The 27,905-nt window shown below is 40.0% G+C and overlaps 1 protein-coding gene across 2 annotated transcripts in view; it reads right to left on the reverse strand.

Annotated features, from left to right (window-relative positions):
* Window positions 1-26,214, reverse strand: part of ITGA2 (integrin subunit alpha 2) — a 68,611-nt gene extending 42,397 nt beyond the window's left edge. Inside the window, exons 1-2 of one of the 2 annotated variants that reach the window (XM_061364993.1) lie at window positions 26,129-26,214; window positions 6,621-6,744 (exon numbers count right to left, since the gene is read on the reverse strand). In XM_061364993.1, the coding sequence (XP_061220977.1) occupies window positions 6,621-6,744; window positions 26,129-26,174 (170 nt within the window). In that variant the 5' untranslated portion in view covers window positions 26,175-26,214. Of the gene's footprint in view, window positions 1-6,620; window positions 7,192-26,128 lie in introns of those variants that run through there. The other variant, XM_061364992.1, reaches the window with a different exon arrangement.
* Window positions 26,215-27,905: the final 1,691 nt, after the last annotated feature.

The following is a 27,905-nucleotide window of genomic DNA, read 5'->3' on the forward strand; positions in this document are numbered from 1 at the left end:
AAATTTATAATTAGTTTTAATAAAACAGCTTTGATAAAAACACGTAGTTTTAGAAGCACAAGTAAGAGCTTGCGTCCTTCTTAGCTTTCTCTAAGAAAATAACTGCTAGTTGCATATTTTTGTTTACTTCACAGAAGCAGCTAGATTCGAAAAGACCTTTAAGATTATAATGCCCAATTGCTACCCCAGGACTGCCAAGTCCACCACTTCACTTAAAGCCTTGTTCAGGATAACTTTAGATTCTATTTCACGTGTATCAGAATATTTTAAAAATACCTACTGCCTTCTCAATTACTTTGTTGAAAAACAGTGATTACACAGGAAGCAGGAACAGGATTTTGTGTACTTCTAGCATCTCTAAACATGCCATTCATGTTCATATAAATAACTCTCTATATAAAACCACTGTATGTTACACTAGCTGTGAGGTAGCTTCTTATATTCTTGCTACGTTCTGAGGCGTACAGTCTTTTCTGCACAGTGGAAACCAGATCCATCATAGCTGAGGACCCAGTAATCAGGGTTCATGAGTCATGTACCAGTAGACGATGCAACCAACAAATACCTACAGTGACACAGAGGACTGGATCTGGTCAGTAGTGATTGTCAGGATGAAAGCATGATATACGGTCTTCCCCCTTGTTAGGGACTATAGAGTTAATTACTGTTATAAAACACTAACCGGGCTGACTGGAGAGAGAAAGGCCTAACAGTTTTCACTGAAACACAAAAGAGTTTAAAGAAGGATGGCAGCACTGCATGTGTAATATCTGAAACTGGAGCAGTTTTTCCTCATTAACTGTCAAGCTGAACATTGCACTGTCCATTTATAAATACTTGTATGTTTTTTCTAAGTTTCCCAGAAGGCAAATGTATTTCAGAGTCCTTTCCTGAGGACAGCTACTGTTCAAAGAATGACCTTAACAGATCTTGGAAATACCCATGCACCACTCCATCTGGAGACAAACGCTATCCACAGAGCTTAGAAAAAGCAATTCTCTCCCTTTCAGCATGCATACTTATGCTCACTCTGTGGGCTTTAAGATGCTCAGCAGTAGTGGGAGCTCTGAAACTCGTGTTTCCCCCAACCTCAAAATCTATTTAAAACAAGGAATTATCACTCTTTATACCAAATCCACTTCTAGGACTCAATAGTCAGAACAATTTTACTTTTGTTAGAACTACCCTTGTAGGTGTTGTGTGGTACAGACAGAAAAATGTAAGCCAAACAAGGCAAACTCTTCTAATCTTAAACCCAAACCTAAATCTATGCCAACTGTGTCCAAAGCAAACTTAATTTCGTCTTTCATTTAGCTTGCACTCCTTATACTTTACCACAAGTTATTATACGGTATTCTACTTTGTTGTATTAGCTTTCTTTGTAGACTTGTACCATGAAGAAATCTCAATGCTATAACTATACTGTAAACCAAAAAATGCCACCCTGTACACAGAATTGAACACTGAGAACTATTACTGGCACTGTGACTTTCAGAAATGAACAGTTATTAACCCCTTTCCCTTATTTGACTTAATTAGCCCATCCTGCCATCAATACGCTCCTGAGAAAAAGTTACTAACCAACTTTTGCAAAGCCTAGCCCTATATATTTGATATTAATTGCAAAGCCTAGCCCTATATATTTGATATTAATTGTCATACTTAAACATCCTAGGAAATAACTTAATTATTATTTCTTTCATATCCTGAGCCTTACTTAAGCTTAATACTAGCCTTAATCTATATTAGAAATCAGCAAGTTCTTCTTGCCTTTGGAAAGTAACATAAACTGTTACAGTAGAGAGTTACACAATATCCCTCTGGGAAAATGCATGAGTATCTTTCTGAAACATCAGAAGTGAAGAAAGTAGAAGAGTATCTGGCTACCATCCTGCTAACAACGAAGTATTTTTTACTGTGATTAAACACGATGCACAGAAAGCAGAATGAAACAGAATGGACCAGGAAAGAATGTAAGAAATGAACACTAAAATACCTGAAAATGCTTGTTTCCAAATAAACTGTATAATGTATGGTGTATTAATTAAGGGTAATTTTCAGCCAGGAGTCAGACATTTTTTTTTTTACAAAACTTTCTTACATGTCCTTGTAGACTGTCTTAAAACAATACTATAGTGATTAGTGTGTAACACTGCCACTGTTTTTGCTATTCAGCTCCTTAATAAGTCTCCAACACTGTATACAAAGCAATGGAACTACAGGAAGTCAAATAGTTCAGCAGCAATGCCATACCACACAGGCTGCAGGAGTGGCAGATCAAAGTGCAACAGGAATTATTTCTGGGAAATTACACCATGACAAAGCTAGTAACTGGCAAAGTGTGATGTAGCAGAAAACAAAATCAGAATTCATGGTGAAGGGCTGAATTCCCAGCTGTTGTAAGAGCAAGTTTTATATTTTCTTGTTTCCTTTTTTTTGTTTTTCTCTCCATGCATTCGCTCTTTCATGTATTTTCTAAACACAAAGATGGCTAATAGGAAATAGGAAAACAGAAGTAGAAAGGGCCTCTTAAATCATCTGGCCTTTCCCCTACAATTGCAGGAAGTGATGAATAGATATGAAAACCAGAAAACTCTTCACTCTCAGAGATGCTTCTCTGCACACCCTAAACCACTTCTCACCATCTAAGATTTCCAAACTTTTGAATAAAATACTCAAAACTTCAAAAACTACAGTGAGCTATGGCAAGAGTATTTAATTGACAGACTTAAAAGGTCTAGAAGACAGAAGGCAGAGCTGCTCCAAGCAGTGAAAAGGCAAACTGTAAGGCATGCAATCAGACTAAGCAAAAACGGGAGGGAGAACTCAGTGTTAGCAGTGGTCCTGGCACTGAAAAGACAGAGCTGTAACAATAGCAGCTTTTTCTTAAAGGAAAAAAAAAAGTTGGCAGAAATTACCCTCCTCATTAAAATCATAAGGCTTTAAAATGTATTGATTTCAACAACAGTTGCTACACAATGTGTCTTTTCAGCAAAAACACCTCATTTGTCTGAAGAGGCAGGACACCACCTCAGGAGAAAGGTCATTGGGCTGTGAGGACTAGTGGGAAGTATGTGGTGATTTAAATAAAACTATTTAGTAGTGCAGTGATTATGTGATACATCCGTAATGGCAGCGTAAAGTATCATTACTGACACGATACAGAATGAAACAAGATACTTCAGAAAAATCCCATTAAAAATTCTCAAACAAAATTTAAAAAATCCAAATCCTAAGCACACAGACACAACTGAGCAAGGTGACTGCAACTTGATATCAACCAGCTCCTCAGCAGCAGTCTGAGATTTTAGCACTGTTGTGGGATGTACCCACAGACTGAAGACACATTTGTGTAGAACAATGCATTTAGTTATATACTGTTACCCGATCTTCCTCAACTGGGACAGATATAAAACCAAGTATGAGCATGAAGTAAGTACTGCTATCCTTGTAGAATGTAGTGGCTTCTGTTCTGGGCATGCACGTTCAAGACAAACTCTACAGGGTACAATCTGCCTTTCTAAAAAATTGTGTTTATAAAATGACAGAACTTGATCTCAATTTAAGGCTCAAATACAGGTGATCTCATGATAGGGAGGGAGAAAGAGAGTGTAAACTGAATGATGTTTCTGTAATTACTTGTGTGATGGGCTGTCTAAACCTTTCTTACCAATGAGTTTCTTTGGTGTTCACAACCTCATTAAAGAGGTTCTGTTTAGAAAATCCCAGCAGACATCGTGAAAAGCTTGAGCTGTGCTTGACTTGCAAGTTTGTCCTTATTTATGAGCCTCACATGCCATCAATGCTCATCAGTGCACAACAGTTCAGTGACCAATTATCCTGGATCATCTAACTGTAAACAAAAAGGGCTCCCTTGCTGGTTTGTGTCATGGTTTTCCAACATATACAAGTCTCCTTTATAGCCCTGTGCTGCTGGTTTGACTGTCTTCCCTCTCTCTCTGAACTCATCTTCAAGCAAAAGTGATAACATACCACTGTCTGAAGTCCAACTTCTGTAAAGATTTTCCTCTCTTTATCATTTTCTATAGCTCTTGTTGCCTCAGGAGATGTACCTCCCAGAAATACAGCTGAATAATGTAACTAGCATCTGTTGTTTTTTTCTGTATCTCTCCTTTGTAATCTTTGAGAGTGTACAGGAGGATTTTTAAAGCTGCATTTGATACAGCAGCACGTGATTTTATTAACAGAAGCAAGGTCTAGGAAGTGATGAAATTTCTGGCAGATCTCAGATTCTGGATAACCTCTCCCTTGGAGGAAGATGCCACTCCAGCAACATTTGATGTTGTGAGCACCCCCACCGTGCCTGAACAACATTTTCAAGTGCATCACATTCTTGGTGCACAATGATGGTCTCCATAAAAGCATACAGTGATAAACACTTCCCTGAACAGAAAGCAGCATCCCGTTCTTATGCAAAGTTCAGACTGTTTATCTCACTCCTAACTCAGCCATGTCAACAAGGCCTTTGCACACAGACTGCAGCCTCTGCATTGCTTGTAGAAGAAATCAGCTCCACTGAACAGCTTGAGTGGTGTTAGGCTTTTTAAATTTAAATACTGCACAAAAGAAAAAGCTCTATTGTCCCAGGGGAAAAAAAAAAAAGGGGGGGGGGGGGGAAGGAAAATAGCTTAGAAATGAAGAGAACAAGAGAGTAAACCATGACCAACTTTTTTTTTTAAGGTTGTTCAGTGATTTCTTCAGAGAGACACTGAAAAGACCTTTTCTTCACTGAAGAGTCTCTAACAAGTCACGGTTATTCAAAGAGCTGCTAGAATTCCCCTGATTTTTGGAGCTATGATCAGACACTGTGCAGTGAATGAACAAATAATGAAGTGCCTGTCTACAAAAGTTTTCCAGATTCGTAATATTTTCACGCTTGGGAAGAGATTGGTTGGACTCAATGATCTTAAAGGTCTTTTCCAACCTAAATTATTCTATGATTCTGTATAATAGGAAAAGTTAACCGAAAGTTACTTGTTTTCCTGAACTGTATCACATATGATCCAAGAATGTGGTAGTGGAGGGGTTTTATTAGAAGCAAAAATTAAACAGGGAAATACAAAACAGAACTAGGTTCCAGACTAATCCTGGAACCTCCATCTCCTGTTGCAAGTTTGTAGATAAATATACAAGAAGGCTAAAACATGGGACGTAATTTCTCCATCTATGAGCCAAAGCATTCAATTCACTTCAGCAGACATTCCTGAGCTCCTTCAATGGCTTTACAAAGAAGTTTCAAAGGAAGAGAGCTCTGATTTATGGGTGACTAAACACATCATTAAAGCAGGCAGAAACACAGCGAGAAGCTGCTACAACATCAGTCAAGGAGTGGGGGTAGGTTGAGAGCCTACTCAATGAGTTCTCAGTTCAGAGGACACAGCTCTGTTCTCTTCTTGGTTTTCCTCCTGGTCACTGGTGTTAAACAGTAATGCTGGAGATGCAGTGACATCTAGGTAGTCTTATATCTTTGCATAGGCAATCAGTTTCAACTGCACAGGGTCTCTGTGCATCGCTATGCATAAATATGTCAGCTCAATATTTTTGTATGGTCGTCTTTTGCAAACTTTAACTGTAAAATACATTTTCAAATGCATTTCCATGAATTTCAGATTTTGACATCTTACTTTCTTTTTACTGAAAAAAGTTCAGCTACTTACTATTCTCCCATCATCACTTGAGCAAACATGCCACTTTGTGGGTATTTTGGTTCTGACACTGTTTCAAACGACATACATCAAAATATTGCCTTGGCCTATGATAATATACATGACTTGTGCGACTTTCTGCTATAGACTTAATACTGTGCATACACATATAACCACTCAAAGTAGTTAAGTACCACTGAACTATTTATAGTAATGCAGTCCTTGCCGTAAAAGACACATTAAGCTTTGTGGTTCCTGAGACTGCAGAGAACAAAATAATGTGTCTTCCACTAAATGGGCTTACTCTGGGTTAGTATTTTCAAGTTCTTTTTGAAACCAACATTACTATTAAAAATATTTTACTAATTGCTTATCAAGCCCAATGTTGTGACAGCAGTGGATTTCATGTCAAATTTTATGGCTGAAGAGATGCAGCAGACAGCAAGGCCTTGACTAAGGTTTTATTACATACAAGCAAACATACCATCCCTTGGGAAGTGAACATTTATTGCTGTATCAGACACAAAATGATATAAGCTCACTTATTTTAATATTAACATTAATTAGAACTTCTCAGCCCAAATAATTTGTTTTACCTCAACAATGTTAAAATGGAAAAATATCCTGTGTGTATGTGTAACAAACCAGGAAGGAATGAAATGAGTTAAAATTTTACAGAAATCGTGAGTCTGAAGAAACCAGTGTATTGGACGTGAAAGTAAAAGATTAACAGAAGACCTCAGATTGCACAGTGTGAAGAGAAAAAGCCTGAACCTTCAAATGCACCTGTCTTTAAAATATGTCAACTTTTGTTTTAATAATGTAAGTATTTATTATAATCTGAAAATGAGTTAACCAGAGCACATTTAAATGAAATGCAGAATAATAAAAGTAAATTTCAACAGTTTTTTCTTTAACTTTTAACTGGACATATAACAGGCTGTTCAAGCTTACCATTTGCCTTGTTCATTTATAATCTGTTGAACTGTATATCCGAACTGTTCTCTTGGTGGACCAGAAAATATTTTTGCTTCTAGTATCCCAACATTGTAGGCTTCACAGCAGTTATGAAGAATGCCTGTTAACAGAAACATTATGATCATCACAGAAGCAATTAAAGAAGAATTTTGATCCCAGTGAAAAAGGCTCTTCATCTGTGCCAGCTCCCCCAGTGCAAGAAAATAAAACTTAGCCTTTGACACATGCAAGAAAAAACACAGCCCTTTTTCCTACAGCACCCATCTGCCCATGCATAATGCTTGTCTAGCACTCTTTACACGTATTATAATATTGTGGGTAGAGATCAATGACTCATTCATTGTTTGCCTTAACAAAAGTTGCAGCATTACAAACAGGAATGTTTTAGCTGAAGGGAGGCAAGAAATACGATTCAGAGGTCTGTTATCCTCTTTTACCTTAAGGCATCAGTTACGCTTATGGCACAGCAAACACATTATCAGCCTGCTGAGGTACATTAGAGGTACAAAGACTCGTAAATTGGAAAAAGACCTTTAAGACCAACATTAAGCTAGCACTGCCAAGTCAACCACTAAACCACATCCCTAAATGCCACATCTACGTGTCTTTTAAATACCTCCAGGGATGGTGACTCAACCACTTCCCTGGGAAGCCTGTTCCAACGTTCGACAACACTTTCAGTGAATAAATTTTTCCCAATAACCAATCTAAACCTCCCCTGGAACAACTTTAAGCTGCTTTATGTTGTACTATCACATGCTACCTGGGATAAGAATCCAACACCCACCTCTCTTCATCCTCTTTTCAGGTAGTTTTAGAGAGTGATAAGGTCCCCCCCGAGACTTCTCTTATTCAGACTAAACACTCCCAGGTCCCTCAGCCGTTCCCCATCACACTTGTGCTCCAGACCCTTCACCAGCTCCTTGCTCCTCTCTAGACCCTCTCTAGCACCTCAATGTCTCTCTTGTAGTGAGGGGCCCAGAACTGAACACAGGATTCGAGGTGCAACCTCACCAGTGCCAGTAAAGGGGATGATCACTGCCATAGCTCTGATGGCCACCCTATTGCTGATACAGGCCAGGATGCTATTGGCCTTCTTGTCTGCCTGGGCACAAGCTGGATCATGTTCATTTCCATCAATCAGCACCCTCAGGTCCTTTTCCATGAGCAGCTTTCCAGCCACTCTTCCCCAAGCCTGCAGCATTGCATGGGGTTGGTGTGGCCCATATGCAGGACTCAGCACTTTGCCTTGTTGAGCCTTATACTATTGGCCACAGCCCATCAATCCAGCCTGTCCAGATCCCTCTGCAGAGCCTTCCTATACTCCAGCTGATCAACACTGCTGTTCAGCTTGGTGTCATCTGCAAACTCACTGTGGGTGCACTTGATCCCCTCATCCAGGCCACTGATAAAGACATTAAACAGAACTGGCCCCAGTACTGAGCCCTGGGGAAGAGCACTTGTGATCGGCTGCCAACTGGATTTAACTCCATTCACTGTAACTATTTGGGCCTGGACATGCAGCTAGTTTTCATTAAAACGAAAATGCACTGACTGTAACTGCTAATAAGTTTTATATTCTAGAGTCTATCTTCAACTTCATGTTTGAAAGACTAGAACAAAAACCAGATTTTCTACTGCATCAGATAACCTACACTTTTGAGTCGTTTTATTATCACTCCAGAAGCCTTTGTTTTCAGTCCAAACAGTCTGAACAGTTGTCTAAACAGGAAAACTTAGAAATACAAACATGCAAGATATAACTGCAGTAATAAATCATGACACTTAACACTGAAACTCCACTTTGCTGTTGTCATGGCATTAACTGTTTTTTCCTTGGGCACTTGCATGCTTGGGAATAAGGGTATGCCACTTCATGTCATTCTGGGGTGGGGTGGGGTACTGAAAGTTCAGGCTAGGGACAAGGTCCTAAATATCATGAGTTTGCAGGGCATGATTTCTTTTTGATCAAGAGTCATAGATGAGCATCTAGGAGAATGTTCACTCAGAAACTGCAGGAAAAAAGTCCCCTAAAAGCCAGGAGTAGGTAAGTCCTCCCCCAGCTTGGAGGTGCCAGGACTGAGACAACAGTGGGATCCCAGGAACAAGCAACAGCCCAGCTGATGAACATCTCAGGGCTCCTGAAAACCCCTCAAAAATGTCAGCAGTGGAAGAAAACATGACCTGTGATTGCATTGTGCAGTTACTGCCCAAGGTTCACAGGTGAGGCAGGCTCCCACTGTTGCTCACTGGTTAGATAGCATCCTTCACGTTTCCCCTCCCTTCCTGTGTGCCCAGTCACAATGAGTTTACACACAAAATATGCCTCACCATAGTTATTTAGTCCGAGTCATTTTGTAGTAAATTGACAGCCTTTACAATAATTCCTATAAGAGAGACCCTTTAAAGAGACGTGTCAATCTGCGTGGAGACCTCATACAGCCTTCCAGTATCTGAAGGAGGCCTACAAGGATGTGGGGAGGGACTCTTCATTAGGAACTGTAGTGATAGGACAAGGGGTAATGGGTTCAAACTTAAACAGGGGAAGTTCAGGTTAGATATAAAGAAGAAGTTCTTTACTGTGCAGGTGGTGAGGCACTGGAATGGGTTGCCCAAAGAAGTGGTAAGTGCTACATACCTAGCAGTGCTCAAGGCCACGTTAGATGGAGTCTTGAGTGACACAGTTTAGTGTGAAATGTCCCTATACATGGCAGGGGGGGTGGAACTAGATAATCTTCAGGTCCTTTCCAAACCAAACTATTCTATGATTCTACGATACTTGGCATCTCTAAAATGTAAGCTTAAATTTGAAGCGTTTCTCTAATTTTGCTGGCAGAGAAGACATTGTTGACATAGCTGTCTTCCAGGTCCCAACATCAGCTTTGGAAGGGAAGTTAAATGGGATTATATCAGCATAAAACAGCCCATTAAGTAGCTTAGCTGTAATAGCAATAACAATAATAACTTCACATCTCACAATAGTGTGAATGTTAAAATCATAACTGCAATTTTGAGGGAAAGTTCACAACATGTAAAAAAATTTCCATGAATTCTGTACCCTTTCCCATAGAATAGAAAACACAAACATTACTAGCAGAAGACTAAATACTACTCATTCAGTGACTACCTTTTTACCACAAACTCATAACAGGAAATCATATTAGCTATTTCAAACAACCATTATCTGCAGTTAGCCTCTGGAAAGCAAGAAATCACCCTTTGCTAAAAGTATGGTTCCTTGAGAAACATCCTTAGAGATAAATACATTTCCTGAGTCATGTTATTTAAGACTGGGGAAGAGAGTGTGTGCAGACATATCATCCTGTGTTTTGCAATACTTCGGACATTAAACGCAACCACATATATTCATAGCCTGTGTCTGGGTTTTTTGGGGAGGGAAGTTTTGTGATCTAATATACTTGCATTTTATCAAACTATTTTGCTTATGTGATATCCTAGGTTTATTTCTGGGTCTGATATTTCCAAATTATATTATCTTCAGTCAGAAATTAAGCACAATTTACCAGTGCCCCATTCTCAGAGGCTACAAGAGAATATACTGCAATGCCATCCCACATGCAAATAAAGGAAAAGAGTAAGTCTCCAAGTTATATGGTGCACATGGAAACAAATGCTGGCTTTTGAATGAAAAGTCTAAAGTATCCAAGAATGATAAACATCTCTAGGCTGACCTCAAATCCAATGGCATCTAGGGAAAACCTCTTGAATTTCTGGACTGTTACAGTCAGTAGCAAATCACACTGCTAGCCAAGTGGTAACTTTGCTAAATGTCTTCTGTCTAAACACATGGGGCAATCTCAGTGCAAATGCACGGAAGATCTTTAGAATTGTGTCAGAGGTGAGGGGTTTTTAAACGTTACAGCCAGGGCAGAAATTTCCAGAACTGGATAAAACTATAGAGATAGATATCACAACCAACGGCCTGAACAGATGCTCCCTTGCTGGTTTAAATTCCTTAGGGTGCTGTCACAGGTCAGACAGGGCCAACACAACACATGCTGGCCTATGGGTTGCCTGTCGCCCTTCCCCACTTGCTCTCCTGCAGGCACTGCAGCAACCCTTCAGGGACACTCTTCTGGTCCCGCTTTCTCCAAGATGGGGGCTGATTCCAAGGAGCAAAGATAACGTCTGGCCCAGACTGGGGATTTTTCAGCTCCTTGCAGCTCTTCAAGACTCAGGGAAGCAATGTTCTTTTTTTCTCCCCACCTTCTCGTCCTGTCTCCTCACTGAACCATTCCACCCATCTTTCCAATTTACACTGGGGCTTGACTGTATTCTTTTTAACAATTTGCACTACCACAACATCAGAGCACTGCTCCTTGAGGGCAAGAATTTCTACCTAGAATAACGGGAGAAGTATCTGCTGGGCAGGTCTCTTCTCAAAACTTCCTCTATCACCCTCACTTGCCCGCCAGGCAGGTAGTCAAAGAGAGCAAAAAGAAAAGAGCTAAAAAGCAACCAGGAAAACACTTCTGAAGACATGAGGTCATTGACAATATTCTTGTGGATCAGCTTTGTTTCTTGCTCATGACCGCTTTGCAAAATCAAAGTATAAAAGCTGAAAAATACACTGACCCACCAAGAACATTATAAGATAAACCATACTTTCAGCATATCTCAGTCACAGTTGTTTTATATTCCACATTTTTATAATCATTAGCGGGTTTTAAATATTTAGATCTACTCCACAGAAATCATACTTAGTTTGGGCCTAGCTAGTGTATACTTGCTATAACACACTAGGCATTTTCCTGCCATTTTCCTCTGTCTTATATAGTGCTTACACTATAAGGAAATCTTTTATTCATTTTGTACATTTATCTAAATACAGTATTCAGAACAAGAAATTCAAGCATATGTAGCCAAAGAAAGAGAAAATGCTAAGTTGCCTTGAAACCTATTTTAAGCCTGAGCCAGAATAAGAGGGTCTCTTATGCCTTAAGAGAGTGCTAATCGTTGAAGCATCTAGATTCAAAGTACTGTATATTCTAGGCTGGAAATATTCAGTATCTGCTGCTGCCTTCAGGCAATGAACTTTGATAATTTAGAATCTTGAAATAGAGAAAACTAATTCACTATCTGGATTTTAATAGCTTTTGGTGACAGACTTCTATGTGACCTAACAACCATTATAAGATTAGTCGGACAAGTAAAAATCCACTTCCTAACTTTTGTCTGTAAATGGCATTTTATTTACAGTCACATAAACAGACTGAGTGGAAGAAAGGAAGCCAGAAACAAGCCTAAAGCTTTTGAAGGCCCCTCTGAAGACTTAAAAAGCAGCAGTTTCCCTCCACTGATTGGGTAAGGGGCTTGGGTGCTTTGGGTTAAAGCGGACACCTTCATCAAGCAGAATAGCACCCAAAAACCTTCAGACATGAAAAGTTAGGAAAAAAAATCATCAATGGGATAGATAAAAGGATTCCTTTCCAATAAACTCCATTATCCCTTTGCATTGTATTTTTTTCTGGGAATTCCCATGTTTCAGCAACTGCATTATTGCAGTGTATACCTGCAGAGCTACAACGTAGGAGTATAGCTGCTTATATACTTCTGCACCACCATTTTATTGCTCCTAGTAGGATAAAAACCAATACATGTTCTGACTGTGCACCTTTAAGCCTGAACGTGTGGGAATTATTCTGTAACTATAAATGACATGTCTAATAATGGCTCTAATGCCTTCTGCTCGCTGCTGTTGAAGTACAAGCTGAAGCAAGTTTATTGAAGTAATAGTTCGTATTAGGTACACACAGTTCCTAATTGGTTTGATTTTGTAAGCAAAACTCACAGCCTAAAGTGAGCAAGCAGAAAATGTCTCTTGGGTAATCAATCATTTAATGTCACAATTATAATAACTATCTGATTGTAACCACTTATTCAAAGAAGTTTTTTTGTCATACTGATTAATCTAATTGGATGAGAAAAAAGGAAATCAGATTTTGCACGTTTAATTACTTGGTTTGCAAAATGAGTTTATAAAAGTTTAATAAAATGTGGTAAGAATTTTATTAGTTTGTATTTTGTGTCATAAGTGTCATAATGAACACATCATTTTGTTTGCAGTCTAAAGAGTAAAATCGACTTTTCAGTCACTTTCTACTACATTGCAGAGGTGATGGTGTAATTTCAGATGACAATATATGACAGAATCCCATAATCATACAGACCCAGCTATGCCACATCTCATCTCTCAGGAAAACACCCGGTCAAATAGAGGCATTCACTGCTGCTGTTATTTATAGCTGGCATCAAACAGGTCTGGCAATCACAGTATAAATTAAAAAGAAGACACGATGGAATTTGACCAAGTCTCCAAGCATCCACCTCACACTACACTTTAGTTTTAAATTTATCTAGCATTAACTTTGCCAGTAGGAAACTTCACAATGAAGGAAACTTCATCACCTTTTTTTCCCTAAAGGTATGGTGTTTGCTTCTTTCAACAAGTACTAGCAATAGAACAGAAAAATGTTATATAATGCAGCAAAGCAACCATTTGTCTTTATGAGTGAGCATTCACACTACTAATGATGCCAGCAGAGGGAAAAGAAATGGCCTCTGTTTTCAGCTCCCCTCAGCTGAGTATCAGAGCCACAGGTACAACCACTGCCCTTTGTGCCATCTCTAACAGGACAGCAGACCCTGACAAACCCAAAGTCATCAGCATGCTAGGGCATTTGAGGGTGGAAGGGGAAAGCATGTAGTCACTACAGAAGACCTGGCATTAGGGTAAAACCAAGATAGTATTACACACACCCTTGCACAAGACTTTTTAGTCCATGAATGGTTTGGAAGAGGCGGGGTGTCAGGAGTGTGTCAAGAAAATCTGACTGGATTATTATCTGCTTCCTGAAGCAGTTTCATAGAGTAGCAGCCAGTGAAATGTGTACAGCCTACATTGCCTTAATTGTTTAGTCTAGTGTTTTTAAAGTAGCTATTCTTTCCAGAAGAGGGTATCATTACTTTACCCTTTATGTTAGTATGTTCCTAGAGAGTCACTACAAGTTCCACAATGAAAATTTTCCCTTTGATCTCAAAGATTTCTTCCTCCAAATAACACGTATCAGCATGGCCCTGAAGCCTGTCAGACCATGCTGGAAACACAGAAAAGACAGGGAGAGGAGGGCTGAGAGAAGTCATAACTCTTGATGTCCACTGGCTGCATCTCACTACAGATTGTGCACACTGGCTCAAGCTTTCATCATAACTCAAGTATACTTAAGGGCTCCCTTTGAGGTGGATTTTCTGGTGGTTTGCACCATACAAGGTCACACTGGATCTCCTCCGTTGTCTGGGAACTTGTAAAAAACCACTTCTGTCCTCTCTTCAGTATCCAACTGTTTTATTTTCATCCCTCTGCAAAAATTTGCAGAAACCAGCTCACAGGTTCTAAAGTCAGTAAAGGAATACAGGCACTTACAGATACCATTGGCACTACAGTCACCTCCTGTCCTTGAAATACTAGGCAGAAGGTGGAATGAAGGCAGAAAGGGAAAGTAATTAAGTTATGAAAGAGGGCAGTCAAATAGTGTTTGCTTCATACTAAATGTATTTACTGTTACTTTTCTCCTTTTTTTTTTTCAACAGCAACAATATTTTGGTAAGAGTAAAGTTACTCTCATTATTCAGAACCTATGTTATCAGACCAATAATCCAACCGTAATTAGTCAACTGTTCTTCCAGAATGAGCTTTTCAAATTAGGGGTTGTTTTAATAAATCCATTGTGTTTTGAAGGTTTTACTGACAAGACTGTAAATATATAGAAGACAAAACAAACAGCACGCAGTTACTTGATTCCGTTGAACTGCAGTACAGATACTCTTCATTGTGGCTTTTTTCAGAAGCCACTGAGCAATTTTCACTGCAATGACCTTGTTCAAGGAAGAAGCAAGTCTACCCAAAAAAGGAACCCACCCTCCCCCCACAACGTATAAGTCTTGAGCCTGATCTGCTTTACTGTAGCGGTACCTGCACTGTGTGCATGCACAGATAATGACATAAAATCAAGTTAATGTAAAGCAATTCTATACTGGTTGCACTGTTTGGGGCTTTTCTGTAAATAAGCATAAATATAAAAGACCTTTTCAATACATCTTTAGTATACTTGGTCAGGGCTATATGGAAACCAACCCACTTAAAAGGAAAGTATATTACCCTTTACCCAGTATGGCTAATACAAGTAAAAAACATTTTCTCATTAGTTTTCTCCTGTGTATTTACTTCTCTATTTTTGGTATTTTTTTTCTTCAGTATATACACACAATGGCCAGTAGGTATCTTCAGCTCATGTACTGAAATAGCAGTTTTACAATCACAGTTAATCTGTTTTTGTTTTAAATCAAACAGCTTTCTTACTGAGAACAACCTTCTAAATAAAGACAACAGGAACCTCTGACAGGAATCAAAAGGAGCAGAGAATGCAATTGGCAAGAATCTGGACTTTTCGTACTGAGTTTCTTACAATCCTCACTTCAGTTACTTTGTTGATATTTCATTATGTTTGCAGAAGCATTAGAAGGCAAGCCTTCATTTTGCTGCTTCACCTATTTGGTTTTTTTATCTTAAGACTGACACTTTCTTCACATCAGCAATAGTATCTCAAGCTATTTAATAATTAACAGAGATTATAATGCTCAGTGTAGAAATAAATTATATGCCACAAACCCCAAACAAAAACAAACAAACAAACAAAAAATCCAAACCCAAACCCAACCCACATACCCAGAAGAAAGGAAAAACAATGCCTCATTTAGTAATAATACTCCCTCCTGCCCCTCTTCCTCCACTCCCCTCCCTCCATCAAGTTTTCTTGGCTTAGCTGGCCAACTTCTTCTTCCTGGAAGTAGGTCAGCTTCCAGGCTGAAAGCCTCCAAGCATGTGAGAACCTGAGTCACTGCCTTTCAATTACAACTGCTTACGATCCAAGAAGCTTCACTGAAGTGTTACCAGTAACATGCTATAAAACCAATCCAAACATGATATGACACATAAATTGTGAATGAAAAGTTGGAGAGACTGGGATAACATGACTAGGTGCTGTCTATTTTACTGTTCTGGCATTGCTGCAGAGTAAGAGATCTAATTAAATTTACCCATGACTGCATTAGTTACTCCAAAAAGACTTGTCTTTTTCCTGATAACTCCCTATTTGTAGCCCACACATTGCTCTCCTTACGGCAGACAAACAAACTGCTCTTCATCTGGAGTTAAGAAATCTTAACAATCTACTGTACATACAAGGACTGACTCCAAAGAAATGCTTAAGAGCAGTTCCTGCAGGACTGACAACTTCCTGTAGGTTTTTAATATAGACAGCAAGTATTCAAGCCTACTCAAATTTATTGTCCTGGCATGTGTCCATCATTAATTTCAGTGGGAAAACTTTCTTTTACAGAAAACTCACATAAATGGCATCTTTTTAACACGACCTGCAGTGTTTCTTTTATTTTATCTTGGTACAACAAACAGGATTATTTCAACTTTGTCCTTACAGTACCACAATTTGCTCTCAACAGTACCACAAAGAGATTAGAAGTACATGAAGCTAACAATCTGTACGCACATATGTTATATACAAAGTTACGTCACTGACTTCACATGTAATGGTGATTAAAAAACCTTGCATGCTTCCCCATGATAAAAGATGACTTTTCAACTGGCATTTCACTCCAGCAAATTCTCTTTCCTTGTGTCCATATTATCAGTTGTTAACCCTTCTTTTAAACCACCATTATTTCCAAATATAGTCACAGAGAATCATGCACCACGTTACAACTGTAAGGGAGGAAATGCATGTCATCACACAGAAACCAATGTGACTGCTATCTCTATACTTTATTTGCCACATTTGCTCAACTCGACTTCTATGAAATCATGTTTGTACACAGACAAAAATGCATACTTCACACAGATCTCAAGAAGACAGGAAAGCAACCAAAGGTGTCTGTATTTCCCTACCCATATCACACTCTAGGCTTTTTGAAAATTTCAGTGTATCATACCATATTAGTATATTGTATTATTTTATATGATTGTTAAACGTGACCTGGAAAGGCTAAACTACAAAAAGGCTGTGGGACCTGCCATCACCGTTGCCCCCTCTGCTGCTTCATTATCATAGCCTGCAGCAGGAAGACTGCAGTAGCTCGAGATTAACACTACCATCACACCGTTTAGGACACGGTGTTTAGGACCCTGCTCCTCCCTCACAGCTCAAGGGCTAGCCAGACAATCTCAGAAACAAGAACAGTCTCAGCTGTAAAAAGTTTGCTACATCAGCTTCCTGAAACAAGAAAACCTCCACAGGATATACAATACAATAGTTGGAAGAGCTATAATTATCAGAACTTTTGTTTTCCTATAGCAGACTTAACAACTATTCCTCCCCCCTGATTGTAATGAGAGTTCTTGGCCTGGCAGCCTGAATGGTAGGTAGATGGTCTGAAATTCTTTTTTTAATACACATTGAAATGATCAATTCTGGTACCAGGTGGCATATAGCAGAATTTAGGCTCAATAAAATGAGGAAAATAATCCAAGAAACTCAGGCTTCGGTAGCTGCCTCACCTAGAATGAATTCAAAATTATCTGACACATAGGTTGCATAGCGAAAAGTTGCATAAAGATTTAGAATATGATACAGTTGTAGGAGCACCCTTGTCCAAGAGCAAGGTATCCTACCCTACTGTAGACTCACTCTGGTAGAAGCATTGCCTCCTCTGGCCAGAGGTAATGAATGCTTCCCAATTAAATAATTTCTCCTCTAAGTGATTTAACTGAATAGCTAGATAACTTCTTTTTACGCACTGTCCACTTAACAAATGTGAATTGCATTAGCAGTCCAAAAGGGCCAACTCAAAACCCCTATCCTCTAAGCTAAGTGCCTCAGACATTAGGCCACAGGCAAGATTTGGTTTTGCTTGTCTGTCTGGAAACATAAATGTGCACCCCAGGATGAGCCGAGATCTGGTTTTAATATTAGAGAGTGTTTCTCTTGGCTACTTTTATTGCCTTGTAGCAAAGATGCTTCTGGGAAAGTCTGGGAGGTGAAGGCCCACTGCCATGAGCCTTAAGGTAGGACTAAGCCCATGTTTCCCAGGTGACTATTACCATCACTTCTAAGACAGGTACTTCCTGATAAAGCTGAACTAGACACCTACCACTCAGAATTCTTTCCCCACCCTTGACCTCAGGGGAAGGAACGCACCTCACGCAGGTGCCTGAGACGGATGGAGTTCGAATACCCACCATTTAACTGCATGAGCCTTCCTGTTTTGCAAGCAAATGTTTTTCATGCACTTTAAAAGCGTCCAAATGTCTCTGCTGCATCCAAGGCACCTAACTGCACTGTGGGGCAGGGGAATGAGGTTTCAGGTGCAGTGGGGCTGCAGCATGCACCCTCACAGTCCTCACCCTGCTCACTAGACACTGCATGCCTGTGGTCAGGTGAGTGACTGGCTATCTCTAGTCAGGGTACGGAAAGAAGTTATCTTTTTTTGTAAAATGCAGTCATTGTATGTTTTGGGGTCAGAGAAAAGGACCCAGGTACATTTAAGAAGAGCTTTCTGGAGATAATGCTTGCTTCCACAAAAGCAGAACAGTTGCTTTTTGTCTTCGGAGAAGCGAAGCCTATTGTACCTGTCAACTTCTCAGAAAGACAACTCCAGAGACTTGTAAAGTCTGTTGGGCTTTTTTACTGTTCAATATGATGAACTGGCCTTGGGCAGTTTGGAAAAGAAAAAGAGTGAGTAGCAACAGTGAAATGAAAGGATATTTTGCTACAGTCAAATGAACAACTATTATTAGCAGAGCTACTGAAGTATTACTATACAAGCAGTGTTGCTTGTCCTTTTTTCTGTTTATTGTTTTGCCTATCTTAATAAAAGAATTACTTTATTTTCAGTAATTTCTACTGTTCTAAATTGACCTATATGTATTTCAGCCATATTTAAATGGGAACTCTCTTTGGTGGACATACTTTATGTCAGGACGCTTAAACTTTTCTTCCACTTAGAAAATTTTCATTTGAGAAATTGCAGGTAAATCTGAGTTTAACATCTATCAATCCAATCAGTTCTATGTGCATTTGAAGTACTGCATACAAAGATAACTGAATTTTATGCTACACAGTAGGCATACTGGATTAAATTGCTCTCATGTTCATTATTAGAGCTCTACTCTTATTGTCTTATATTTTACAGGTAAGAAAATAGAATCAATGAAAAACTATTTAAGAAAACGTTGTGCCTTTCTTCAGTTAGCAATTACCATTCTCCTCAAATAGAAAATGCAAATAAGGATAAAAGCACAGAAACTTTTGATTCACGCACCCTCCATTGCAATCATAACAATCTAGGTCACGCTAGTTGCCATGGGACAAGATATCCCATTTGCTTCTGTCCAGAGAGGTGTATGTAAAGGGGGTTCTTCTGTGACTTAATTTCTTTACTATAGCAAGTTGCTATTAGGAAAAGAGGCCAGTAACTCTTGACACAGGTTGCCCTGATTTGGACACCTACATAGATGTTCACCTAACTATCAGAACAGGGCCAGCCAAGAGTAAATTTAGGCTCAAAATCCAGGAATTTCCTGATATGTTGTTTTAGCAAATTATTCAATGAAGTTGAATTTTATTTTTTTTTTTTGTCGGTATGCTTTTCTAGTTGAAGGGAGACATAAACTCAATAATCACAAAAACTAAGAAATTATGAGAAGTGACTGCTGTGTATGTGAAAAAGGTAGATGGGCTGATCCAGCTGTCTTACCTGTGGGCAGCTGCCTGACTCCTGGCAGCATAAAGCATGACACAAACACTTCCCCCCAAAAGTTTACTACTTCTAGTAATGGCAGCCATCGTTGCAGTAAGCTCATGTGAGCCAAATGTGAGTTGGCTATTCCTCATTCAGATAAAAACCTGATCTTGCCATCAGCTGAGGTAGTTATTTTTTGGCTAATCCAATGGGTAAGGCAGCCTGGGCATCTGCAGTCTTATTACTGCATACAGCTTTGTGTTGCAGCCTTAACACAGCACCAGCTGCTGCCAGCTTCCTTGTTTTTATGTTATAGTTTTATTTTTTGTTTGTTTTATTATTTTTCTTTTATATTTATCTATTTTTATTTCTAATCTTAATTTTTTAATAGTTATTTGTTTATATGTTTATATTTGAATGGTTCTCTAGAGAAGCAGATAATTAGACTGATAAACAGATAACAAGGTAAAAATATAATGCAATCTTTCCCCACCACCACCCTCAAACACCATTATTTCCTGTGGTATTTCCACTGTGTAATATGTTCCTTTCCAAAGTGTCTGTTAACAGTAATTTTCCTCAAGATTTCTTTTTTGTTTGTTCTTCAGAAATAACCAACAGTATTAGCCAAGGAAATTTGCATGATTAAAAAATATCCTGTATGAAATAAAGAATGATGAACTTGGAAGCAGGATATAAAGGGTAAAATACATCAGGAATAAGGCACGAGAGTTCCACCAGGGCTGTGTATAACTTCCAAGCTCTTCATCCTGTCTAACAGTAATGTAAAAGGGACAAAAGAATCCGTGACATTCATCATGTGTGACATTCAACCATGCAGATGTCATTTGGTTATACACAAGATGTCTTTGCTCGTCCTGCATTCAAAGAGCCTGTGTTGATCTTACTTCTTTGCCTGTATAATTCCTCTTTTAAGTCCTGAATACTATGTGAGTCTTCCCAGATTAAAAAAAAAAAATAAAAAATCTGCCTCTCCAGGAAAAAATAAACTAACTTAGTGCTCTGAAGGTCCTATAATGCTGTTCAGGAACTAATTCAAAGTAACAATTACTAGCACTCAGAATATTGAGTTATTTGGTAATTCAGACCTCCCAGCCTGATTTGGAAGCAATGGAAAGGCTCACAGAGCTCACGCTGACCCCACTAGATGTCTTCAGTACTCTTCACCTCCAGAAAATGAGTGCAGCATGAGCAGGAAGAACATTATCACATATTGCTTTATAGCGAATATAGGCAGAAGGTATAATTTATCCTGTCTAATTCACATTTATTTTTATTATCCTTTTATCAGTGCCTAGAGAAAAGGGTATGTTTATATAACTGTTTAGCACAGATACATGTCAGTCTTTCACCTAATAGTTTATAAATAAAAATCCTTCTCCATTATCTTTCTCTACAGAAATGGAAACCAAGGCTGAGACAGTTCTCTGATGTCCTTGTCTGATTTCAATGGGAACAGCAGCACAGCCAATTTATTTACACAAAACTAAACTTATCAACTTGGTTTCCCTTGCTGTGCAGGATCTGAAATCCTAACACAGCACAGTATCAAAGGGCCGGAGATCACTATGTGAAAAAGAAGGCCTAAACATTAAAACTGCTAATGGAAATGTCCTAAGCCAAGCAGATAACATGTGTTGGTATGCAAGTGCACGGCTATGCCGATGAGAATCCAGCCTGTGTCCTGTCTGCATTTCGGCATGGTCACCATGGAAATGGGAACTGGCCTGCACAGAGCCTAACAAAGGGAACCTTCAAATGAAAATAACAACACTGGATAGAGACTGCCCAAGATTCCTGCTGAGGAAAATGACTTGCTTTATTTGTCTGAAGATGCAGAAACTCCCTTTTACCTGCATTAACCCTAAGAGAGAGTATTTTTTTCACATTTAGCTGTTTTGATGTTAGACCATTGGCAATCTCCGTTATAAGACCTCATGAAAATACATTACATGAAGCATATGCAAACCCCACTTTCACTCATTCAAAATTAACAATAGTGAAGAAAGACCACAATGAATAACATATATATTGTGGGTAAGAAACACAATAAAACCAAGTAGTATTAGTCCTTTTACTTCTTTGTCTTCTTAAATGAAAATTCTTTGTCACTGAATCAAAAAAGCAAATAATTCAGAAACTGTTCCAGAGCCAGACAGCACACAGTTAAAACCTGTTGGTAAGGTCTAACATTGACTGCCTAAATTATACACAAATAAATATTAACTGTTAATGTGCTTAGGAGTGTGATGGTAGCACCCTGCATGCTTTCTAAAATAAACATCACTTGTAAAATACTAGTCCTGTAATACAGTATGAATGAAGCTTTACTTCAAAGTGCAATGCTGTGGAAGGCAAAACTCCAAAAATAATATATAATATTGCCCCTACTAGCTGACAAACTCTCTTAGAGTAGGGAAAACTAGAGAAAGTTTTAGTTTAAGAAAAGTTCATGTTTTAAAGTCCTGCCTTCAAACAATCTCCAGATTTTATAATTATTTTTTAATATTAACACTACTCGCAAGCACAATAATTAACCAGCAAGGTAACGTAAGATGATCACAAATATGGAGAAAGGAAGAAATTATGATGGGTTGTGCAACTTTAAGTTGATGTGTGTGCATTTGTGTTAAATTATACCCTGCCTTCACCTGGACTTCTGGTTTCACTTATTGCACCAAATGTGCAATTTTCACTTGCTATTCAGTTATAAGTTTAGTGCTTGGTGCTCAGTACATTGCCTTGTACTTTTTACATATGCTATTTCAACCTACTGAATTAGCAGCTTCCTTGTGGATTCACCTCTGCATATCTTGACCATGAACATCTAAGTATTTGCAAATGTTAGAGAAACTACTTTCAGCATTTAAGTGAAATTAATGATCAACTTTAACTCCATTAAAAAAAAAAAAGGTCAAAAGTATTTACCACTTTTGGCTATCTAGTCACACAGCTAAAACCTTATTTTTTCAGAATACTTAGCACATTCAAAATGCAATTTCCATTTACTTCATTCACAGCTGTGAATACACAACAGCTTTGAACGATAAGATGCACTTCCACAATCAGCTCAGTCCAGTGAAAGGGACTTTTCCAGCTTCCCTCCCTCCTCTGGCCATGAGTTCTGACTGTCTCCTGTACCAGCACTAACAAACAAATCACTCAAATGAACAGGATCAGTTTAGCTCATCTCCAAAACTGACCTGGCCCCAAAAAGGGAAAAAATTATTCAGGCAAATGGGTCCCTGACCTCCTCCCCAGATCAAGCCACAGTGGTAGCACAGGAAGCTGGTGGGAACATAGTATCAGGAATGGGTGAAATGTCCTTGCAGCGTCAGCCCCGCATTCAGGTCAGCTTAACCAGATAGTGAAAATGCAGCTTCAGTTTTGAGAACCCCTGGCTGAGCAAAGAGAAAGAGAAGAGCACAATAGGTCCAACCACGTGTCAAAGATCTGATTTAAATGACTAGCCTGAAATCGCACTCAGCTTTTGTGACAAAAATGGAGAGAAAGAATCCAATTTTGCAAGGGGGGCAAAATATTCCTCTCTTCCTTGCAGCTTTCTTGGTCAAAGAGCACCTTCTAATTTCAAAACTAAGCAAGGCAGGAGTCTCAGACTCTTCTCTGATTACATTACCTTACTCTGTCCACAGCCAGCAATAGCATGATGCACTGGTGTGCAGAAGGGACAAATCCTAACAAATTGTTGTTAACTCATATCGGGCACTTCCTACTGGTTTCACGTTAAACTCTACTCTTTTATCTCAACTTCCATCCCAGTTTTAACAATATTGATCTTAAGAAAAAGACTGTTAGTGGGGTCCTCTCCTAATCCTCTGTACAGTTCTACAGCCCATTGCAAAGATGGTCCTGAAGACAACACGACCGTTTTTCATCAGCAAGGGTCAGATACATGCAAAACAGAAAAAGGGGTTACACTTGGAAATTCCAGATTCTAGCCAAAGTTTCAGAGAAATTCCTCTCCCAATTTCAGATAGAGCTGGTTTCTCCTCCAGGGTGCCAGCATTCCACAGGGAGGCTGAGGGCTCGTGGTCCTCAGGTAGTGTACCTGTGACCTAAAATGCATAACCCTTATTTAGCTGCGATTTTTCACTTCAGAGTTAAATAGTATGAGGGATGCATGCTTCACAGAGTGGGGATTTTAAGAACATATCAGAATTATTAATTTCCTGGGTTATGGGAGGAAAGTGCATGGTGGCTTGAAGGGCTTGAATTTTATTTCCTTCATTAGGCATGATCCTCCAACACTACCACTTGAGAATTGACCCTGAAGTGAATTATTATCATAAATGGAGAACAAGCAGATTCACCCAGAGCCCAGGAATCAGCTAACCAGCATGGACAATCAGAAGACCAGGATCCAGAAGCAAACTGGAAAGCAGAGTGTCTCAAACAACATTGGAGATTGCTGTAAAAACACCAAATAACATGAGAACACAAGAGAGTTTTTATGCTTGCAGGTGTAGACATAGGCCTCACACAGAAACAGTTCCATCCCACTACAACACCAACAGTCTGACCAAGCTCAGCACCAAGGATGGCCAGAATGTATGTTAGAATCAAGCTGATAAAAATATGTCTCTTTCCAGAGAAATTCCATTTTCCAGAGATTTGTTACTTGGCCAAATTTTGGTAGATATTCAAGACAATGCAAATAGCACCTTCCTGCCAAATTTCAAATATCTCTTCTGAAGCATGAGGCCTTTCCAAAGAAAATGTTAACTAGAATTGAGCCCAGGAAAGCTACTGTATTTTCCACTGGCCTCACTCTCAGAAAGAGCTAGGCTATTTTGGCTCTGATTTTTAACAACAGTCTAAGGAAAAAACTGGGTGCTTAAAATGTAATTAAAGAACTACATATAGCAAACCTATAAGCAGCTATAAGCAGTGTGTTACAACAGAAGCATCAGGCTTAGTTGTACGGATTGTCCTGTTAAATCCTTCTCTTATTGTTATTCCTCTTAATATAATCTACTTCTGTATGCTATATACTTTTTGGTCAACAAGTAACAAAGCTGGTAGCAAAGTCATATTATCAAAATGGTAGTTCTATAGCATTTCTATTCCTTTCTTCTTGTAGCATCTACAAAGTTTTAATGACTTTCCAAATACAAAAAATACAGAACAACAATGAATAATCCAGACTGTTACTAACCATTGCATTACTTTTAGTTGAATTTGGAGACACAATAGAACAATACCCCATGTGGTCCACTTAATACAGCTGATAATTCAAAAGTAAATATACTGACATAAAATCAAGTTTAAAATATTTTCTTGAAGTCCTGACTAATTCAGCCAAGTTAGCCCAATTAAATCCAAGAATATTGTCTTTGAAAGTAAAACAGTCCATTAGAATTCAATCAATTTGAAAATTATTATGAGAGAGTTCTAACAGCACCACCACAACAGGACTCTTAAGTCACTCAGAGAAAACTCTCCTGAAACCTTCTTTTCCCCACTGCTACTTCAAGATCAGAAAGGCCGGTATTAACTAAGCAATTACATCCACTAATATCAAATGTCACAACACATCTGAAATCAAATTCATGACAGCTTTCAACTGTAAAAATGAAGACAAATCATAGGTAATGCCTGAACAAAGCAGACCCATCCCACATCTGTCAGTCTCATTGCCAGGGGAATCCTCCTCCCACTACCAGTCCTTATCTTCTGCTTTCAGCACCACTCTACAGACCTTTGGAACTCCTAAAATCGCATGAATTACAGGGCATGTTAATGGGCTTGGTGTGACTGTAACCAGGAGAATAAAAGACTGATCAAGCAAAATGCAGAGTGAATGTTTTGTCATTGATACTTTGAAGAATTCTTCTTCTAAACCAAATTACCAGCTTGTTTGTATACTGTATATGTCATCACAGGTTAATATTTTTGTATTCGATTTCATACCCTGCAGCTGCACATTCCACTGCAGCGCTCGCTATACTTACCGAAAGAACAAGTTAGAACAGCTCATCATGAGTGAAACTCATTTTCATGCTGCTTCTTCAGTGACTTGGTAATTAAGGGTTTGTGAGAGCGTACAGTAATATTAAAACTCTGAATGTACTTGGGAATTTGCTCATGGCAAGTGAATATGATGGCTTATAGTTCCCAGGAAAATATATGTAATGGTAATTTAGTAAGCCAAGAGACGTAGCAGATGGTTGAAGTTTCCCTGTCCTCTTCCAAGGAGTGACATCTGCCCAATGGGGTGGGAAGAGAACTAGAGGACTCTTGCAAACTAGGAACATCATTCACGATGAGAACATCATCTTCCTTTCTAAGAAGGTATAACCACCATATAGCCGAAAATTCACACCGGACCGCACCCAATCCCTCCACCCCAGCACACACACTCTCCATCTCACGGGAAGGCCAACTCCGCACCTATCCAGGAGTTTCGGGGTTTAACCTGCTTTAAAAACGCCGCCAGTGCATTGCACTCCACACGCAGCCACAGCCACACACGCCTCTGGCCCAGAAACCCCAGAGACGCTGGCAGCCGGGCACCCACCACCCGGCTTTACTCCATCCCCGACACCGCGGTGAGAGGCGCCGGCCGCAGCCGGAGCCAGTCCCACACGACCCCAGCTCCGCTCCGCGCGCGGCTACCTCCCCGCGCTCGCGGGGACACCGACCTTCCCGGGGCGGGGAGACCGACCTACCCAGAGCAAGCAGCAGCGGCGGAAGCGCCGCGCCCGCGGAGCCCATGGCGCGCTGCGGAGTCGTGCGGAGCGAAAGTCACGCTGTTGCCGCTTCCAAGCGGCCGTTTCCCAGCGCGGCACTGAGCGCCACCTGCTCCTGCCGCCTCGAAATACCCCTCCTCCTCCTCCTCCTCCTCTTCCTCCTCCTCCCCTCCACGCCCCCTGCGGCCGGAGGCAGCTCCCCCCCCCCCTCCGCCACTCCGGGCGCTGGGCGGCGGGGTCCCGGCGGTAACGTGCGGGGTCCACTGCGGGTTGTGCCCCTCGGCTCTCCCCAGTCTCAGTCCCTAGAGGAGACACCCGCGGTCTTCCCGCTGCGGCGGCACACAGCAGGGTTGCCCGCTCACTGCTCTGCGCCGCGGTGGAAGGAGGACTCTGGGGCGAGGGAGCCGGGCCAGGGTGTCCTGAGACAGTGCTTTGGAGGGGTGGGGATGCTTCTGTCCGAGTTTTGAAGTCAGGAAAATGAAGAACCCCGGTTAAGACGCGGGCTTATGTAACATCATAAAATCTGTCTTCCTGCAGTATTAAATTGCACATTTAATGATATTGACTCTGTATCTTCTTTAAATGCAATTCCTGCAGAGTATGTTCTCAGCTATGCAGGAGTGCAACAGGATCCAGGAGCCATGCCGCAAAACTGATCCAGAGCTGGCAGCGGTGGAGAGGATGTATTGCCTATGCAGAATAACTGCCCACATTGGCTGAGGTGTCATGCCAATATCCAGAGAGACAATGTGAATCAAAGCCAGTAAAAACTAAAGATTTCAACTTGCTAAGAAATCAGGAAGAAGTGCAAAGTGCAGGGTACCTGAGTGCTGTGCAACTTCCAGCCTATGCAGTCTTGTCAGTACAGTCTGAATATTGTATATTGATTTCAGAAACATTCATTTTCTCCATTCCACAGTTCTGGTAAACATGAAAATATGTGGCACTGCCTTTTCATACAGAATGTATTCTATTTTGTAGCAATGATTTATGCTGAATAATTCTTAGCTCTTGGCATTAACACTGTGTAATGAAAAAGACAGTTTGCCTGGAAAATTGAAATAGAAATACTTCCCCCTTCTCAGCATTTAGGTCATGGTCCTTGAGGTGTGAGACAGACTATCTTTCATTTCAGGAGTCCTGTGAAAGTACACGTGTGCTCTGTTTCTTATTTCTTTTTAACATTCTGAATCAAAATTGTAAGTCAAAATGAGGAAGCCTTTCAATAGGTGGGATTGTTTAACAGGTATTTATTTAGACATTGGTTCTTTATGGGCATCATGTAGTTCAAGAAGTTCCTCTAGGACATTAAAACCATTGATAGAAGTACAGCAGGGAGCTGTCCCGCTATAATTCATGTTGATTTCTTTCATATCTTTACTCTTTTAAGACATGCGGACACGTTACTCACCCTAATATGTGAGCTTGCACTTATGAGCATTTCCCAAGACACTGTTGGTGCTGGACTCTGAAGCTCTTGGTCAAGCATTACCAGAAATGACTGACATGTCTGTCAGAGCAGTCCCTGGGTTTCCTGCTCAGGATGTCACAGAAGCCCTATAAACAGACATTTCAAGGAGCAGCTTCCTGAGGCAAAAATGTCAGCTTCAGTACCAACTGTGATCCAGTGATCAGTAAGCAGTCTGTGATGGGCAGAGAAGCTCTAGCCACTTCTTTTCCCATCTGCGCTGAGTGTACAAATAGGTGTGCCACTCTGGGACAAGGAGGAAAATCTGTGCCACCATAAGGAGGAAGA

Source organism: Neopsephotus bourkii, unplaced genomic scaffold, assembly GCF_033783945.1.
Source record: "Neopsephotus bourkii isolate Nb327-2 ecotype Australia unplaced genomic scaffold, CSIRO-AGI_Nbou_v1 NB_1263, whole genome shotgun sequence".
Lineage (NCBI taxonomy): Eukaryota > Metazoa > Chordata > Aves > Psittaciformes > Psittacidae > Neopsephotus > Neopsephotus bourkii.